Below are 21202 nucleotides of genomic sequence, written 5' to 3'. Positions count from 1 at the left end.
ATTTTAAAAAGAAGCAGGTACCTAGGTACATGGAAATACATTAAGTGAGTTAAGTAAGTATATCCAATTTTAAGAATTTATAAAAAGACATCCACCTAACTCAATTTACACAAGTGGAGTATATTGATATTTGAACACAGTTATTGCCCTCTCAATTGGCATAACCAATGGCAGATTAATTCTGCATTTTGGGATGACAATGTCTTGGATTTCTAAGATAATTATCAGGCACATAATACACAATATACCACTATGGTATATTGGTAAAACGAGATAAATAATTATTTGAATCAAGACAGGCTTTGCGTTTAGAAATGTATTGTCTCTCAGTAGAACTATTCTATACATAAGGCGGCTATCGATGGTAGTTTATCATAGTCCTTCTTGCCATTTACAGCCCCTTTAGAATGTACTGCCCTAAGCAACGCATGACCGGCACGAGATTAGAGGTTATGATACAGAAATCTTTTTTTTTTGCTGGAATAAATTTGTCTGTAAGTAAAAACTTTTTGGCCTGAATATCTAAAAAAAATACCAAGAAGAGGTAATTTCGTAAGTAATAATGTCGATTTCTCGAGAAATTAAAAAACCATTCTCGACTTCTCGAGAAATGAAAAATGTCAAGATATCACAAGCTCTACACGGGATGTCACTTAGTAAAACAATAATCAATTTTATTAATACTAGCTAGGTACTAAAAAAAATCCCTTCCCTGACAGGGTTCCGAGGACCGGTTGGGAATCACTGGTATAGATACTAGATTACTAGAGCGAGCTGCGTCATGAAAATTGATCGTATTGTAATGGCGTGATTAGTCGTGTTTATCAATCGAAAATATTTCCATTGCAAATTCCATTCGATTATTTTTCACAAAATGACCCCACGCGCAGCGGCACCGTGCAATCGAAGCGTACATCTTATTTATTATTGCGTGCAGCGAATAAAAACAATTTACGAATTATTATTTACTATCTTATTGGTTTCCGATTAGATTCTAGCTGGCAATAATATATTATTATGAAATCAACGGGTGAATTGACAAATTTAATTTAGTGCAGCCATAATGATGTAATAAAACCTTTTCAAATGTCATAGGTATTACCTATCATTTTAATGAACTATTATGGGGAATCAAAGGGATAATGTTCGACCTGTGTGTAATTCGGAAATGATTTTAGAGGGAATGCATACCTACGTCAGAGAGTACGGATAAAATTGAAATATTGATCATTCATGAGAGGAATAAGGAAGATTAATACTACGTACAATAGAATCTAGATAATCCGGACTAATTGGGGATTTACACCGACGATGGCCGCGCGGCTTAAGCGTTGGCCTATTGCGTCGTGGGTCCCAGGTTTGAACCTGGGTCTGGCAAGTACACATATTGTTTTTCAATTTGTGTATGAGTCAGAGTATGGACCTTATGCCTTGTCCACATTGGCAACAAGTTGCTGGCAACCTCATTAAATTTCACGATAATTATCATAATTTATATGACCAAAAATTATTTTAATCGAAATTTAATGAGGTTGCCAGCAACTTGTTGCCAGTGTGGACATCGCTTAATAGGTTGAGCAAGTGGCCGACATCCATTTCTCGTAAAAAATACAAAATCTGTCAATACAAACCTCCACTCTGTGGAGGTCCATATGATCCTATTACGATCGGACATGGTCAAAAATAATGGGGATGAAGATAGCCCAGATAACGAAACATCCAAATAATCGAAAAAATGATAAATAATCAATTATTGTACCTAAGTATAATTCGAGTATCCATACAACCTCAAGTAAAGGAGTCTCAAGAATTTCTTCTGAACCCTCTTCACCATAAGGCCATACTTCAACTGATGCGATGCCCAAACAATAGACCCACTCTCAAGTCTGCTTCGAACTAAAGAATTATACAAAAGTTTTAATACCGTAACATCTGAAAAGACCCGGGAAGTACCCATAACGAAGCCCAAAGTATTCCATGTGTACCTACTTAGTAGAATACATTATTGATCTAAATAATTAATTAGGTAGATACCTACCTACCTACGATATAAAAGTATTTATTTAGAATTAATTGAACACTGATGTATGATTGAGTGCATAATAAAATAGGTACATAAGAATTACGTGCATCGTCTTCTTGTCAATATGTCGAGAAGTAAAGAAAAACAAAATAATCGGTTTTAAAATTAATTAATAAGTATGGATAATAGGTAGGTATGTGTTATTTTGACGAGGCTATCGTGTTTTTCTCTTAGACAAAAACAATAATGACACTGTTATTCCTATCTCAAAACAACACGAGAACCAAAATATTCTGATTCGAGCAACAATCAGTGGGAAAGAGACAACGCTAGTTTATTAGCTTGTCTCAGTATGCGATGTCCGTATGGTCGCACAGCTGACAAAGCGCATTCGAGCACATGGACTCGTGTACTCAAATTCAAACGTCACTACTGTCATTAAAGTACGTAGCTCACAGATAAACGTTTATTCACACCGTAAGGTGGTTTATCGCGCGGGAATCTCTCAATTTAAACGTTTTACGATTTTAAATAAGTTTAAATAAATTACTGTGACATAACCCGTGTAACTGTGCATTTTTTGTGTGTAAAGAAGTTTTAATAATGGCCAGTGAGACGGTTTTTAGTTCCTGTGCGTCTACAATAAAATGCGGGTTGCCCATAATCGGGGTACATTTTCTCGGAGGACGCTCGACAGACAGCATTCCGCGGTCCTCACGCGATATCAGTTTCAAGCTTTCTTTGTTTATAAAGTGTACACATTTTAAAACACGTTTAAAATTTAGCTTTATTCCTTGAATTATTATCTTCAAACGCCAAGATGAATTGGTGAGTGTGACCTATTTTTTTTCTTTCATCAAATTAAACTTCGGACAGAAATAATACTTACTCAATTTTTTTATTATTATCATAGGTATTTTTTTATCTTCACGATAACCAATTAATTATCTATTACCTACCTATATCGCTGAGATTAATCTGTGTTTTCTCAATAATTGCAACATCGTGTTCATGTTTCGAATTCTTTTGTTTTTTGTTCAAATCAGTCTGAAGCATAATCTCCAATACACCACTCTGAAGACTTTGGGTCTCGTATCGATCAGCGTCATGTCTTCGGAGTCCAACATTCGAGAGATCTGGAGGCAGGCTGATGCCGTGTGCTTCGATGTCGATTCCACGGTCATCAAAGAGGAAGGCATCGACGAATTGGCCAAGTTCTGCGGAAAAGGAGATGAAGTATCCAAATTGTGAGTAAAAAAACCAATTAGTTGCATAATATCAATAACATTTTATTACAAACATTCGAGTTTTACATAATCGATCAATACATAATAATTTCAATATGTTTCTATTTTGATGCAACATAGCAAATCTCTCCAACATATTATTATTTTTCCAATAGATACCTAGTTAATTTAGTTACCCATAGACAAATTGCATAACATGTAGTCTAGTAAAGTTAGGAATTGGTATCAATATACTCTTATTAGAAATGTAAATATTTATAGGTAATAAATTTACCTAACCCGTTCAATTTTATCAAAACTGGTTTTTATTTTAAAGTTTACTCAAATCACAGTATAAAATAGGTCAGTCATCTACCGATACAAAATAATTATTTATTTTGAAGACGATGGAAAACTAAATATATTTTTCTGTATGAAATAATAAAAAAAACAAATCTTATCTATTTCATGCACTTTGTCTGAGTTTGGTATACTTAACAAAAACCTGTCTCTGTGTGCTGATAAAATGTAAAAAAAATAATTTTCTAGGTATTAATTAATTTATTAATCTTTGGGCAAAGATAAAAATTGTGCTAGGTAGGTACCTATGTATTATACTCCGTTTACATGTGCATGGATGTACTGTGCACAGTAAGAAAATGTATGGGGAAACATGTATTATCCTGCAATTGGCAAGATTGCGTGCGTAAATCAAACAAGTTTGGAAGTTTCCGAATTGTGATGATTTATTACGCGCAAGTAAGATTATTTTCGATCTGCGCCTGCGCAGTATAGCGATAGAGGCGAACATGCCGGTAAAAAAATTAACTACTCATTTTGAGCTTAACCGATTTTCAATACGACCTGTCAGATAGTAGTATAGATGACAACCTCGCGTCTCGCTTGAAGAATGATGATTGGAGAGACAGTCAGCACTTTTACGTGTAAACAGCTATTTTCATGATAGTTTAAAATAAGCACTATTGCGGACAGTAATTCCATGCACGTGTACAGGCGCTTTAATACTATACAAACATGAGATAATACAGGGAGTTTTTCCATAGAATAAATCCAACTAAAAATATCTTTATTTTGTACCTGTCAATATTGAAATAAAATGTTCTTTGATAAACTTTTACATAGGCACTAGCTCAAAAATAAACATTCTGTAACAACGTCTACCTTCTACATAACATTTGTAAAAGTAATCAGTGGAATTTTTTAAAACCTATTAGGTAGTTTCTTTTTATCTCATTTGTTTTTCTTTTCTATCAATGATACATTCTTATTTTATCAACACGAATAAGTTTAGATAATATGTTATAGCACACATGGGTGCAGTTTGTTTTGTTAATTGTAAATTGTTCACACACAAAATTATTCAATAACCTTTTTACTAGTGCTTAGGCAGTCACAAATTAAATAATCAATACCATGTAATTTTTAGTGTGAAATATGATGATTGTTATTACTTGTTTAGAACCAAAGAAGCGATGAAAGGATCCATGACATTCCAAGAAGCCCTGAAGCTTCGACTCGACATAATCAACCCCAGCCTACAGCAGATCAAAGACTTCATCAAATATCATCCGTCAAGTCTCACACCCGGAATCAAGTGAGTTTTTACTTACTATTAGATAAACAAAACTATGAATCTTGAAAGCACGTTTCTAAATATAACGTAGGTAGTTGCTAGTATGCCAGATAGGGTAAGAAATTAATTTCTTTTATTTTGTTAACTGTCAATTCATGGTGGAACTGCATTGTATTGTTGTTTTAATTTAATAAAACGCATTTTTTTTTTGTAGTACTTATTCCACTTTTAATCAATAGATTAGGACCGGTTTCGTCCGCCTCAGAGGGACATTTTCAACCGAACTGAAAACTTTCAACTGAGTTGAAAATGTCCCTCTGAGGCGGACGAAACCGGTCCTAATCTATTGATTAAAAGTGGAATAAGTACTACAAAAAAAAAATCCGTTTTATCGAATTAAAACAACAATAGTAAGAAATTAAGCTACACTAACTAGCAATCTAGATAGGTTTCAAAAAATAGTGTCCAGAATTGTTTGACTATTCTCTAAAACATTGCAGCGAAGATCACCTTGTCATTTATTTACCTTTAGCATGTTGTCTTCATTGCATATGACTAAGATACGAGTCAGACCAGAGTAATTATAAATCGTCTATGTAAGTTCAAGCATATGAACATATCAACATAACCTACAATTTTACTAGTCATGTCCATTGATATACTACTAGATGAGCAGTTCCCATACAAGTGTCATTTTAAAAATGTACCACAAACGAATATCGTCTTATAATATTTCCTTGTAGGTATAATGCGTTAAGACCGTTAACATGGATTCCCGAATTTCACCCGTATTGCCCTGGCTGTAAAACTAAATTTGCGTTCTTGGAATAGTGAACCTAAGGGTGACTGCAACGCAAAACAGACAGAGCAAGTCGTCATGCGCTGACTATTAGTTAGAGTAAGATGCAAGCTAGACCGGGCTTACCCAGTAAGTTTTAACAAAGGCCGACTCGCTGAAAATCGAGCGTCATTTTAAGAAGCATATGATTCATCCAGTAGTATATCAATGGTCATGTCATTGCAGTATGTATTTTAAAAAAATACGTTACTACTCGCCACTCAATATTTGACAGCTCGCGGGGAACTACAAATAGAGGTGGCGGCCATGACCCATGACGTAGATTTACTCTATTGTCACTCTAAAAGTTAACACTGCCAATAGAGGAGGTGTTAACAGATGGGACTTTTACAGTTAACTTCTTGTAATAATTATCTGCCTGAATACATAAAGTGATAAATGTGATATACATATTTAACATATTTATCTCTTTTTGAGTGTAAAGTGATATGTTAGAATAGCTGACGTAATATTCTAGCTTGTTTATGAAAAATTTAAAGTTGTTTGCAGTATCGAAGAAGTCTATATTGAATGCTAGTTGCATATTTTGCAAAATGGATGCCTATTAAAAATGCTAGATCTGGCAAAAAAAAGAGCTAAGCTGGACGCTGATAGTCGTATTATAATATGTGACATTAGGCAATGCGTAAAACATATTAATCACTATTGGGAGTAGAGAACTTAGGCACCTACATAGTCGCTTTTTACTTCATTGTATTTAATTCTTGTGTTATACATTGAGTTATGCAAATATATTTTAAATTACCTTGCATTTGAATATGCCGTTAAATGTATACTTTGTTGTCTGTTGAAGTGATTCTTTGTGCACGCAGTATGTTCATGAAATTCAGTATAATTACAAGGTGTAAACAATTAATTATTCAGCAAATAACTGCCAGGCAACTGATAAACGTGAGCACGTGTTCACGAATCCGGAGCATGCGAAGCTTTGTAAATAATTCCACAGGCGAGCTAAAATTTGATTTATTAATTTGTTTACACAAATGTTGATGGCATGATAGAGTGAGATAGTGTACACTGTACGCTATGACTGCACCAGTTTTTTTTTATTACGACACAATGTGCAGGTCAGGGTTCAAGATTTATTTGTTAACGAATGGCATCCCGTTCAATCAAATGAGACGGAAATATTAACCATTGTCATGTACAGTGAACGGTATACCATTTGACCAATCTATAGGGTCATGTTATTGAAAAATTAAATGTTTCATTTTTACAACGAAATAAATATCTGAAAAATAAAACCATCCTCAGAAAAGTAACAAATAACCGAAAAAATTATGTCAATTTCTTCTTCTTAGTCGTACTCTCATGGCTGAGGATCGTGACCACTTTTAAATTTTGCCATCCTTTGAGCTACCAAGACTTTCCATCCTTCTTCCGCTTCTCTCAGGGCAGAATGAATGGTGCCCCCAGTCAACTCTTTCACTTGGTCGCCCAAAACCACCAGTCTCTCCAACTTGTCTGGTCGCCGGACAATATGTTCAATAAACTGCAGAATGCGTCTTTGCACAAGCATCATTTTTGTGGCAATCGAAATTTCCCGATCCTTCCATATACTTAGTGGTAAGACGTGTCATCGCATTTTTTGCAATCTGTGTGCGCCTTCTTATTTCCGCTTCGCATTCGCCCTTTCCACTAATGGTCGATCCAAGATATACAAACTCGTCCACTGTTTCTAAGATTTGGAGTGTACTTGCTGTTGGTAGAAGGTTAGCCCGATCGAGAACAATTTAAGTGACCTAATATTAGGTACCCCAAAATATTTAAAAGATATCAATCCATTGCTGGACGAAAGACTCTCCAACCGGATTCTATTTCTCTTGGTCCTAGAACTGCGTTACTAAATTGAACAATTGGGGTTTGCCGGCTACGCTTGTCATTAATAACTGATCGTAATTAAATTATTTCTGGACACGTCAAGGTGAGCTATTTCAAATATGAGTACCAAAATTTAACGCTTGAGTTTGTGTAGATATTACTATTAATATCCGACATAAATAGTTCGTCAGTCAAACGTATTTGTTTTCATTGAACTAAGACTATAATAATCAGATTGTGTTGGTTAGTTTTTAAAAATTAAGTCCCGTTTACATGATTCACTTTTGACGATCATCGCGGAGGAATCATCCCCAGTGGCCTGTGTAAACGCACATTCATCAGCGAATCATCAAAAGTGATCAACAGATCATCGGATGATTCCAAAAGTCCTGAGCCCCTGAGTACTGTCATCATATTCCCCAAGATATTACGTCACATAACCCATGTATATTTTAGTCTATGGTTTTATTCACCAATGACTCTTTTTCTTATTCCTCTTACTGTCGATGAAATGTCTGAATTCATATAACAAACAATAACAAATTGTTTGAATTCCAACCTGCAGTGGAATTTCACTTCACACCATTTTGGATGAATGGTGTATTTCACTTTCAGTGACACGTGTAAACAAAGAATGAACGCCTGCATTCAATTCACTGCGGATGATCATCCACAGTGACTCGTCTAAATGAGCCTTTAATTAAACCTTGTACCAAGCCATAATAGATAATAGTCAAAAATAGTTATATATAAAATATCTAAAATTATGCCATTAAACCATGCATAGTTTTGGACGTTTTATAGATAGAAGAATATTTTTATCTTTTATGGTTTGGTTTACAAATTACATCTAACTATGTATGTATGCTATTTTACATTTAGAGTAAGTCACCAGAACAGTGTTGTCTTGTATTCAGACTAAAAGTAAATACAATCGTATGTTAATTTATTACGTAATAGCCGGACTTATTTATATATTCAATTATCAAAATATAATTTGGTATACTTAGCTGAATGATTAGGAATGTTATTGAACGATACTAGTTTATGCCTTTCTGGCCTTCGGTCATGATTAATGATGATGATTAAAGTCATTATATAAAACCACGTTGTGTTAACTTGATATCAAGTCATTATGTATATTATAGTCGGTTAGTTAGATGATTTTTTTATCATAATTATGATACCTAGTCTTAGTGCTGATTTAATTTTGCTCCAATTTGATGTATTATCGAAAGGCCTTCATCGAAATGTCCTCTAAACTTAGATTTTTATTTATTTTTGACTTTTTTTTAAATAATTATTTTGCTTCATATATTGGTTGTTTTTTACGAATGCAGACCCCCACTCTGCTAAATATTTTGAGCAGTAGCAAAATTCTAAGGAGAAATAACTTCGAATTGCTCCGCGCATGCGATCCGTGGGGTAAGGATGCGATTTCGTGAGATAAATGAATTACATTTGGAATACCACACACATTAGAAAAAAAATATTGTCTGTAGTGAGCATGGGCATGTGCGACAGAAGTAAAACTTTTTGTTTTGCTCTTCATTCTCGGACATATAAATTATACCATGGTAAATTGCATATTGTCACCTGGTTTGGTCATTGTTGGGAAAATTAAATTTAAACTTTACTTGATTAACATAAATCTAGGCTATAATTATTATTTAAAATAAAAATGGAAAATTGTGCTCGTCTAATTGGGAACAATTAAGTAAAGTTCAATTGTATAAAAACATATTGTAAATATATTATTTTATTTATTTAAAGCATTTATGGTTTTAAAGGTACGAGGGTGGGTCAATAAGTCCTTAGAAAAGCCGACAGGTGGCGCGACTAGTACTGTAAGCGGTTTGTTTTCATGCAGCGGCACTACCGATTCAGTATGCTGCGAAGTTTCAATCAGATTGGTCGGGTTGTTGTTTTTTATTTTCGTACATTTAAAAAAAAAATTGCTTGTTTACAAAAATGGAGAAAATTGAGTTTAGAGCTGTTATTAAACATTTTAATATAAAAGGGTTAACAGCAAAGGAAATAAAAAATGAGTTGGATTTAGTTCACGGCATATCTGCTCCTTCACTTGCAACTATTTATAACTGGTTAAATGAATTTAAACGTGGTCGTACATCAACAAAGAATGAACCACGCTCATGACGTCCTGTAGAGGTGACTACACCAGAAATGATCAACAAAATCCACGATATGGTGTTAAGTGATCGAAGATTAAAGTTGAGTGAGATAATTGAGGTTACAGGGATCTCAAAAGGTAGCGTCATTTCTATTTTACATGACAAATTGGGCATGAAAAAAGTTTCTGCAAGATGGGTGCCGCGTTTGCTCACAGTCGACAATAAACGCAATAGGGTGGTGGCCTCTAAAGCCCTGTTGTCGCTCATGCAACGCAATCCGGATGAATTTTTTCGTCGCTTTGTGACTGTAGATGAAACATGGATACACCACTATACTCCCGAGACGAAAGAACAGTCAAAGCAGTGGATTGCGAAAGGCGAACCATGTCCAAAGAAGGCGAAAACCGTAAAATCAGCTGGTAAGGTTATGGCTACTGTATTTTGGGATGCACGTGGAATTATTTTCGTTGACTATTTGGAAAAAGGAAAAGCAATAACAGGGGATTATTATGCATTTTTATTGGACCAGCTAAAAAACAAAATTGAAGAAAAACGGCCTCATTTAAACAGGAAAAAAATCCTCTTTCATCAGGACAATGCCCGTGTTCACACATGTTTACGATCAATGGCTAAAATTGAAGAATTGAAGTTCGAATTGGTCGACCACCCACCGTATTCGCCAGATTTAGCCCCCAGTGACTTTTTCCTTTTCCCAAACTTAAAAAATGGCTAAGTGGACAACGTTTTTTTTCAAATGAAGAAGTCATCGATCGGACAAATGCTTATTTTGAGGACCTTCCGAAAACTTATTTTTCTGACGGTTTAAAAAAAATTGAAAAACATCTAACCAAGTGTATTGAGCTCCAAGGAGATTATGTTGAGAAATAAAAAAAAAATACAAAAATAAAAACTGTTTTAATGCTTTTTTCTAAGGAATTATTGACCCACCCTCGTATCTAATATTTTCAAACATAAAAAATAATACAGTTCCCATCAAGTTTTATAATTTTGGGTGGTATTGAGGTGACGATATATAAATAGTGTTTTAATGTAATTGGTTTTGTCATTAAAAAGAAAATTTATATTTTTCAAAAGACCTGAATACGATATTAAGTTCAAAAATAACAATTTTATATTGACATCTATTAATACTAACACAAACTAATATTTTTAAAAATTGATAATTTATTGGTTTGCGTGTACAATAATAGTTTTCTTCAATGTAACTATATACATAAAAATTGTCGCTCACCCAATGACCGTGCTAGTGCAATTAGCAGCGTTGGTTACTTGTTAATCGAAAGGTCTATAGATTATTCCCGCCCAGTGCTTCTGATTTTTATGAAGTGTTATCAAATAAATCACCACGGTTTTCATCACAGATAGCAGAAATCCGACGGATGCAAGTTCAAGTCCCGCTTGGGACAAATATTTTTGAAACTTGTTGACAAGAAATAAAACATAATTTAATTATGTTTTGTTTTAGTAATTTTTTTTACATTTTATATTATACCTAATTCCATGACCAGTTATTATAGTTAATTTTACTTTATTCTTTTTTAATAACAAAATTGTTTGAAATTATTGTCTTGGAAGCAATTTTTTGTTGAAGTAATAATAAATTAATAAATTGTAATTGTTTAAAAAAAAAACAATTTTAAAAGGTAAAATTAATTCATTTCTTTATCCGTGGCATTGCCATCGCCATTCATAATATATAATTATTGTATGTTTTTTTATTGTATCCAAAAATTCTGAATGATTACCGAGCCTTGAGAAACCGGTTTGTCTCACTTTCTACACGAGCAGTGCTCAAAGTGTTCACCTGTCTCTCACGAGATTCATCACGACATGTTATAATTTGTAGTTTGCAGACAACACGGCAACAAATTGCTGTTGAATTTTTTGCCATTAGATTATCTATGGTTCTCAAAAAATTATATTAGTCTCAATATTTTTTTTTTTTGACCATGTCCTATCCTAATATGGGTCTCCACAGAGTGGAGGTTTGTATATTTTGTTTTTACAAGAAATGGATGTCAGCCACTTGCTCAACATATTAGGTCCATACTCTGACCCATACACGAATTGAAAAACAATATGTGTACTTGCCAGACCCAGGATTCGAACCTGGGTCCCACAACGCTTAAGCCCCGCGGCCATCGTGGATCAGTATTATAATATTTCTTATCCATGAATTATCAAAAGATATATTTTTAATACACATTAATAATATTATTAGTGTAAGTAACTCTCTTTTATTAACCTTCCTTTTACGAAGATAATAGATTCCGTCCATTCTGGTGATATCACCTTGGGTTACCGTACAAAATTGACAATATTATGGTAGATAAAATGGAAATCCCTTTTTTGGCAACATAGAGTCTAATAAGGTTTCATCGTCATTATTTACTATTGGTTTTATCCATGAAATGATCAAAAAGACCTCAAAACCTAATTGAAATCATACGAGTATTTCTATAGATTCTTACTGCCTACAAGTCATAATACTAACTTCATGGCGGCTCTCGTGGTGCAGTTGGTAAGGCGCTCGCCTTCCACCGGAGAGTTCCTGGGTTCGATTCCCGGTCATGACAAAAACATTTATGTGTTTTTCTCAAAGCCTGGGTGTTTGTGATTGTTCAAAATTACTAACAACCACCTTGTACGAAAAAGCAAGGACATGGATATTAATAATTCTAAAAAAAAAAAAAAAATACTAACTTCATGCCTTACTTTCATATATCTCTTTCTCACAATTGAATATGTCTCTCTTTGTCGCATATTCTTTTAGATCTATCTCTTTTGTTCGTAATGGAATGCGATGCTCTGTTTGCAATGTGCATTTATAATTTTATGACAGGTAAATGAAGTCTAAGATATATCTGTTAATTATATGTTATTTACTGGATAATGCTATCAATTTTGAAAATTATGACATCTTAATTAAATGTAATATTGACGATTCTAGAAATAGAGGAAATATGAAAATGACGAAATGCATATTAACTGAAATATTTAGAGTTTAATGTGCTAGGTAACCTAAGGTGAGATTACAGTAACGGGAGTGTTAATAGAATAAAATTTGGTATACTTATAAAGTTTTGAATTACATCACGTGACGGTTGTTGCTCAACTTTCATTCATTCAATCTACGACACTTCAATTAATGTAGGATTTTGTAAGTAGTTATCTTAATTTGAAAAAAAATCGTATCCACAAATTATCTTCCATTGTCCCACATTTTGAGAAGTTTTAAATACTATTAGAAAACGTATTATTAGGTAAGTTTTTATGTTATATAAAATGAGTCACACAGCCTCCACATGTTCATGCTGACCGTTTCTGAAATCAAAGCACATGTTACTAAACAGGTTATGGAAATTTACACCATGATCAATAGCCTCAAATTCAAATGCTGTATTGGTACGTTATAATTATATTATAAAACACCTGATGTGTCCAATGATATATTATATTTTTATTATATACGTATGTCAGAATCAGTACGGAAAAAGGCATTCACAACGCAGGAAGCATAGTCTATTAATACATAAGACCGTATATGACACTAATTGGACATCACCATTTACAAGCTTGATTCAGTCGACAGTTACATATACCTTGGTCGTGTCGCGAACAGACATGATAAATCACAGGGAATTAAGAAGAAAATCACACTTTATTTACGTTACTTTAGTATATTAAGGCGGTACAGTTTTCGTTTACTATCTCAGCGAACTAAAACCATGCGAGTTGTAAAGCATGTACTCACCTACGTGTCAAATACACATCAACTCTGTGAAATGTACTAGCCATAGAGATTTTAGTAATGTCTCTGTCATATCTATAGGCATATCTAAAACATATTTGAAAGAAAGATACAATACTGTCGTATGTACAGCAGTAGCGAAGGGTGGAGGGAGGATGTTCAAATCCAACATAAATAGTACACATTAAACTTTGTTAGTCAAATGTATTTGTTTTCATTGAAATAAAACTACAATCTACAGATGGTGTTGGTTAGTTATGAAAAATCAATTAATCCATGCCGAAACCAAAACATAATAGTTTTGGTGTATTTTGGGCGATACGACAAAATTGTGCACACTTTTTCATTCATACTTATACTTATTTGTTTTCGTTGGATTAAGAATACATATTACACATACTGTTGATTAATTTTTTTTAATTCATTGAGCCCTGCCTAAACCAAACTATAATAGATAAAAAAATATTATTCTATCTATAAAACATCCAAAGTTATGTATGATTTATTTGATTTAATTATACATAGGCGAGTATTTTTTGACTGTTTTTCAAGGTTTAATTGAATTTTAAAAACTAACCAACTCCACCTGTAAATTGTAGTCTTATTTCAATGAAAACGAATATGTATGACTAACAAAGTTAAATATGCACTATTTATGGTGGATCTTAACAGCCTACCTCCACCCTTCGCCAATGATGTAGTCTTTATGAAGATTCTAGTGCAGTTAATCAATTATTATTGTGAATTAATGTGAATTATATTTAAACTAAAACATCTCCCAGACATAGTATATCATATTATTATGGTCCCTTCAATGTTAACAATGTTATGAAGTGAAAGGTCTGAATTTAGCTTGAATGTGATATATTTTGTAAATTTTTTATACAGGTCAAACTATGGAAATGACTCGATTGACCGATTCTTTGAAAATTATAAATCACTACGGCAAACATTAGTGACGTAGTTGTTTTTGTTTTGTATGTAAATCTTCCATTATCAGGTCAATAAAACGGAATAACATTATCATGCGCCGCCTCTAACAATTTACATTCTAATTAAAATGCAGTTATTTCGCTTACAATTTGTATAGTCACTTCTATTTGTCATAAACAACAAATTGTTGCCATTGAGAAATTAATAATGTATTCAATTTAGTTTTAATATATTTTGCATGTATTTATCATTACAAAGTAGTAAATTCCCTACATTTTTCTTTACAGACACCTGGTGGATGTCTTGCAAAGCCGAGGAGTTCCCGTGTACCTGGTATCTGGAGGCTTCAGATGTCTCATCGGACCGGTGGCCGAGCAGATTGGAGTCCCATTAGAAAACGTTTTCGCGAATAAACTCAAATTTTTCTCCGACGGTAAGCTTTTATATTGATATATTATTTTTTATCTGGCGTGAATGCATAGATTTTTTACTATTTTCCTATCATTAGCCTGTAGAGTGTAGATGCTTCTACTTTTATTTTCTGGTAATTGGAAATTTTTATAATACAGTCGAACTTGGTTTTTACGAGTAAGATGGGACCGACTGAATTTGCTCATTATAAGCATTACTCATTATATCGTTATATAACATTTTTCGCGCCACGTTCTATTTAAGCATAGAAAATCTGAAAACCATTGTAAAAATCCCCAAAACAAGCATGGCATTCATAAACTACAAAAGAAGTTGTTTATTGTAATGAAGTGCTGAGACGCCGGCGCCGTACCTACTGACTTCACAAAGCTTGGATTTTTTACATGCAATTTCAACCATATGCGTGGATACTTTTTCAACGTTGTCAGCGAAAACACCAATTAGGTAAGTACTTAAACACTTAACTAGTGACATAAACGTAATCCGATGCCACCGGTATCAGTCTAGTTAACTGCCCGGTAGGATTTTATTGCTTAGGATCGAAAATGTTGTTTTTAAACGATCGACACATTAACAGTTTTGCTCGGTATACCCGAGAAGTAGCTCGTTATAAAAGTGAATAAATGTATGGAGATAATCATAAACTAAATTGTCAACTAATGTTTCCTCATTACATCCGAGATCTCGTTATTTCCGTGATCGTAATAACCAAGTTTGACTGTATATTAAGCTGATTTTTTTCTGTTGACATTGTATTAAGTTACAGGGAAGTTGTTTTTTTTGTCGTCTCTGTCATACAAAATCTCCCCGGGATATATATTTGAGAGATTGGAAAACAAATGTAACAGATTTTGAACCAAAATATTTGAAAGCGGATAGAGAAACCTGGTGGCCGCTTGTTGTTTATTCATATTTTGTTAAATTATTCAAGATTATAAAAAATTCTCTTCAATTCTCGACATAATTTTTTAGTAGATTTTCTAGTATTTCTTCATTTGGTAATTTAATTGTTATTATTACTCGTAAATTCTACCTAAAATTATTTGTTTATTTCCTCTGCAATCAATCAACCAATTCTATATATGTCACTTGGCCGGATCGAACCGCTTCAGTTCAATTGCTTATTTTACAGATATCCAGTTTAAACCGGTTCATGACCGCTACAGTCTGTTTAAACAAGAAGGCCGACAATAAATAATCACCATGTTTGCCTCTGTTTAGCACATTGTTGGTGTAACGTTAAGCCTAGTCCACACAGACAGGTGAAATGTACAAATGGTGAATGTCAATATGCCCACCAATCCCTACTCGATTTCACACAAACCGGCAGTACATAGGTACTGACTTCATCCTAAATCATGAATTTGTTTATTTAATGTTGTTTATCTACTTGTCGTCCTTAAAATGTTATGTACCCAGTTCTACTTCAATCTCCCAATCTTCTCTAGAATATCATTAAACTATGTTTGGCTATTAATACACTATAACCAGACAACATAAGCATGACATTTTTTAAGTTCGGGTGGGTTCGCATGTTTTCGGTCAGTTGCGAAAACGGAAGCCCGTATGACACGTAGCAAATTGTTAAAATTACTTTCAATATGAATTATTAAATTACTTACAATATAAATCGCGCATTACTATGACATCTCATCTGATTCACTGTTCTGTTTAATAGTCATCGCTGTCATTCGACTCCGCACCAATATTTATTATCAAGTTTTCCATGTGTGTCTATTCCTAAATCACTTGCCCTGCAAGAATCTTCGATTTTTATATCATGCTCACAGCATTTTTTTTTCCATTTATGTGTAGTGTAATTAAGAAATTACCAATCAAAAATTTTGTATCATGTCTTATCTGTCGATTTTTTGACTTGGTGCTTTAACAATATCATATTACAAATTGTACTGTTTTTTCATCACTTTTCAATATTCAGTCACATTAAAAACAATAATTTCTCATGCTTGTCTTTGTAAAGGTTTTTGTAATACCCCGATCGAGATTCGAGTTTTTCATTGTAAAACTATATATATATATTATTGGATCGTGTAAAACAGACTTTTCACACACAGACGCAGCGTTTACACACCTACTATATGCACACTAAAGTAAGTGTGCTTCTGCACAGGTCCATGTTTAGATATAACTAGTTGTCTTATCTCCGGTCACTTGTAGTCTATGTGAGTATTATTTAGTGCGGGAAATAGTCGGAGATCAAATTAAATAACCTTTACAGCAGTTCATCGATTTCCTTTTAAGATAGGTCGGTTCTTACCAACCGACATTGTTGGCTGGGCATGGGTGAGCAAGATGCGTCGGATCTGACAGTTGCTGCTATGTTCACCGGACAGACGGATGTTTTTATAAACGTTTAGAAAAGTTCCTATAACCCGTATTTTTATTCATTATGGCAAGCAATAGGTCACAAAGGATATTTGATGAAACATCTTTGATTGCTCGTACTGAAAAATAGCATTTTGCAGATCCGACTTTTTTAATAGGGACCGACGATATACTTTCTAGATATTGATTTATAACATGTGCATGATAACGCACACATAATTATTTTTCAAGAACTTTTCAACCGAGGCTAGGCCGCTTGCCCCTTGTTTAATGGGTCATAGGCATAAAGCCCATCAAGACGGACGAGCGGGCGCAGTCGGCGTAAGAAGCGTATATTCATAACCATAATCACACGCCTCTTGCCGCGCATTACCCTTCACCTATGTAATAAGGGGCCTAAGAAGCACAAAATAATTATTATTACAGCGTCTCTCATAACAAAGCAATAAAAATATTATATTATTTCTCGGGGCTTGTAATTAAAAATCGGACACGCAATAACTAAACAAAGCGTACACTGTTCTTAATAATGGCTTCTCGCCCGTCTTATCGACGACGCTTCGAGGAGCGTGATTTTGCTTGCTGTGTTCAATGAATGGACTCCACTGTATTTTCGTTAAATCGTATCGCTGAGAAGCGAAAAACGGTGACTCATGCGGCACGCGGGCACAAGGCGTTGTCAAATCCAATGTGCGCTGGCGTATTTGATTACGTTGTATTTTCGACGATTTACGCGCCACTTGTAGAAATTTTGCGCGAGCGCCCCACTCGCTGCGTCAATGGGCTTTATGCCATAGGTTTAAATCCCTTTACTGGATCTAATTAACGTGTTGTTTTCCGCATTTGAATCATTCAATGTATGGATTTAATGCTTTCACGAATTACTGACAACCAATTCTCAAGATCTATTTTTGTCATTGTCTCACATGGCGTGTAAAAGTAAAATGAAGAGTTTGGGGATATCTTATAATTTGCACCAATAGATCTTACGTGAAATGCGTATCAAATTGCATTATTATTGACTATCGGTTTTTTTTTGTTTTAAATCAAGGAATATTAATTGCCTTAATTACTAACAGTTATAACGTCAACTTGTACTTGCTAAAAAATTTTAATAAACCATTTATTATATTATCATATATTCTGTATTGTTATGTTTTGTACTGTACTGTTATGTATGTTCAACATTTAACTCTATTATTGGATAACATTATATAGTAATTATATTCAGTAAACTTTCCATTGGAGTCTGTAATTTACTCTTAAAACATTTTGTGGTTCTGTATTTGCCATGATAAGATAATGGTTGTAGCAGGAATCGATAGCATTAAGCTTCCATTATTGTTTAGAAATTCTAATAACGTAAATGCCTTCAAGTAATGATATGAAGTGAAAAATACTATAAATTTACTTAATAATAAATTAAATTATTTTATGATTTACTCTCAATTTCACTTGTAAATAACATTATAATTCCCCTAATTACCTCATTATAGAAATCTGAATTTATTTTGAACACAATCTAAATAAAAATATAAACATGTCTGGCCGAGAGCATAAAAACGAGATAGCCTTTTGTTTGTTATAAATAATTCTCGATATTGCTTGCACTTTGCACTCAACCAGTTTAAAAAAGAGTTTCACCAGTGCAAACTGGATTTCGGTGTGTTGCCATGTGATTTTTTTTTATTATTGTATGATAATTTGTTTGAATTTATTAATACCTTATGATAGTAATATAATTATCCTCAAAAAAATTGTGTTGATTTTTTGTTTTTCAATGAAATGGTGTGACTTGATAAAAATAACTTTTATTATCAACCAGTATTTTGGACAATTTAAATCACCGTGATAATGATAATATTGTACACTGAAGAATATGTAATTAATCGTATGTAATTAATCGTACCTTTATCCTGCCGAAAATATTTCAGAAATATTTCACTTTTCTAATCTTGCCCATAGATTTGATTTGCCCATCTTAACACCTCTTCGTTCGTGATGTGATCAGATTTGGACACCATTAAATATCTTCATGAAGCCATACCTCTAAAACCTCCAATCCTTTGATGGTGCTTACTTACAGTGTTCAGGCTTCAAGTTTGAATAATAATACTGTTACACATTGTGTCAAAACAAATTTCCCGATTGCAGAAACGATGTTTTATTGTTTGCAATAGTAACCTTCATTAAAATATATCTATTTTTTTTGTTTCAGGAGATTATGCCGGCTTCGATGAGACTCAACCTACCTCCAGGAGTGGCGGAAAAGGTATTGTCATCGGCCGTTTGAAAGATCTTCATCATTTTCAAAGAATCGTGATGATTGGAGACGGAGCCACTGATCTTGAGGCCAGTCCACCAGCTGATGGTTTCATTGGTAAGATATTGCTATCATAATTATTTTCTATGTAACATTCCACAGGAGGTTGCGATATTGAACCTGACTTGGGCACAATATGCTACAGTGAATAAAACCTTGCCCGTTTCTGGTGTACCGTTTAATGATTTTTTTTAAGATGTATTTTGTTCAGGTATCATAGGATTTATGAAGAAGTGGAAAGACTGGAGTGGCATGTGGATTCTTGGCGATGCCATGTCTTAGTTATTTGGTTCACTCGTAGACCGGAATTGATTTAAAAAAGAGAATTATTTATAATGTAAATATTGCTCTTTGTAATGATTTTTTTTATTTACATTTTTGTCAAGCCCTGAAAAATAAAACCCGTTGATATAAACCCTCATCAACAATTCTAACGAAGGTTTCCTTCTTACAGGTTTTGGGGGCAATGTACTCAGAGAAGAAGTCAAGAAAAAGTCACAATGGTATGTCACCGACCTTCAAGAACTCGTGGACGCATTGGCGATACAGCCTAAATGAATACACTATTGTCTAAGTTAGTTATAAATGATTTGATAAAAATCATATTGAAAAGGATTTCTTGATGGTTATACAATTTATTAGTATTTTTCGATAGTTTATTTTTGCACATTGGACAAGGTGCACAATGGCATCTATGAATTAATTATAAAGCTATGTATCTTTCATCTTACACATATTCTGTCTAGATGTCGCCAAATACATTGGTTGTGCTCTTGGCTAAATAAAATATATTATTGATATTATAATAATGATATTGATTATTTTATTAGTAAGCAAAAATTTATTGATTGTGGATTCAGTGATATTAAAATAAGTTCACTTCAGAGAATATATGGAAATAATTTCCCAAATATTTCTCAATTAGGTGTAAATTATGATAATTATTTGTATTTATTTAATAAGTTTATACATTTAGAATGATCACTATAATGTAAATATTTATTTTAATTAGTTTAAAGTATATTGTATCTTTGTATTGTAAAAATTGGGCCATCAAAAATGATTATGATAATAACTCTAAAACGTGTCATTTTTTTTTCGAAATTTTATATTTAGTGTGTATTTAGAAGAGAATATGCTCTAAAATATAAATATATCTAAAGGATGTGTGTTTATTCCTTTAAAATTAAATAATAACCGTTTTATTAAATTTATTGGATATCCTCCAATTATAATGTTGTCGTAAAAAATAATAAACAAAAATATATGTGGTCATATTTGTTTGTCAATTTAGTATGTGCCTTTTATTTAGTATTAATTTTAATAAAAAATGTCTGCAATGGAGAAATTAACGGCGTGATATTGTTTTTCTCAAAATCATTGGACTTTCCCAAGAATGACAAATAGATGAATTTTATATTACAAGGATGGTTTTCATTTTTCCCCTTTTCCTTCATCACTTTCAGTTATTATTGTGAAGATATAGATCTATCTTGTGGATTGGTTTATTTATTCACAATTTTTGCTCGAGACGACCTCACACACAATAATAATATAAGCAACAAATATTTTTGCAAGGATCAACCGAAAGGTATTCACTATAACTCACATAAAAACTAAAAAACACATCACCATATCCACACCTTGAAGGAGTATCATCATCATCATCAGCCGGGGTCAATCCACTGCTGGATGAAGGCCTCCCCAAGCTTCTTCCAACTCTCTCGATCCTGTGTCGTTC

General features: G+C 33.4%; 1 protein-coding gene across 1 annotated transcript; it reads left to right on the top strand.

The window, feature by feature from the left end:
* Window positions 1-2437: 2437 nt before the first annotated feature.
* aay (phosphoserine phosphatase) lies at window positions 2438-20655 on the top strand. The gene is made up of 6 exons (XM_085944335.1): window positions 2438-2851; window positions 3070-3270; window positions 4730-4864; window positions 14648-14793; window positions 19357-19518; window positions 19916-20655. Exons 1-6 carry the CDS (start codon window positions 2844-2846, stop codon window positions 20017-20019), a joined length of 756 nt encoding a protein of 251 aa, XP_085800461.1. The 5' UTR covers window positions 2438-2843; the 3' UTR covers window positions 20020-20655.
* Window positions 20656-21202: the final 547 nt, after the last annotated feature.

This window comes from Rhyacophila brunnea, unplaced genomic scaffold (assembly GCF_057557595.1).
Source record: "Rhyacophila brunnea isolate RB1 unplaced genomic scaffold, BYU_Rbru_1.0 scaffold_17, whole genome shotgun sequence".
Classification (NCBI taxonomy): domain Eukaryota; kingdom Metazoa; phylum Arthropoda; class Insecta; order Trichoptera; family Rhyacophilidae; genus Rhyacophila; species Rhyacophila brunnea.
This window is presented reverse-complemented; position numbering and strand designations above follow the sequence as displayed.

Coding starts and splice junctions, on each gene's coding strand:
- aay (XM_085944335.1), top strand. Junction 4,865..14,647: donor AGTCTCACACCCGGAATCAA/GTGAGTTTTTAC, acceptor TTTTCTTTACAG/ACACCTGGTGGATGTCTTGC. Junction 14,794..19,356: donor ACTCAAATTTTTCTCCGACG/GTAAGCTTTTAT, acceptor TTTTTGTTTCAG/GAGATTATGCCGGCTTCGAT.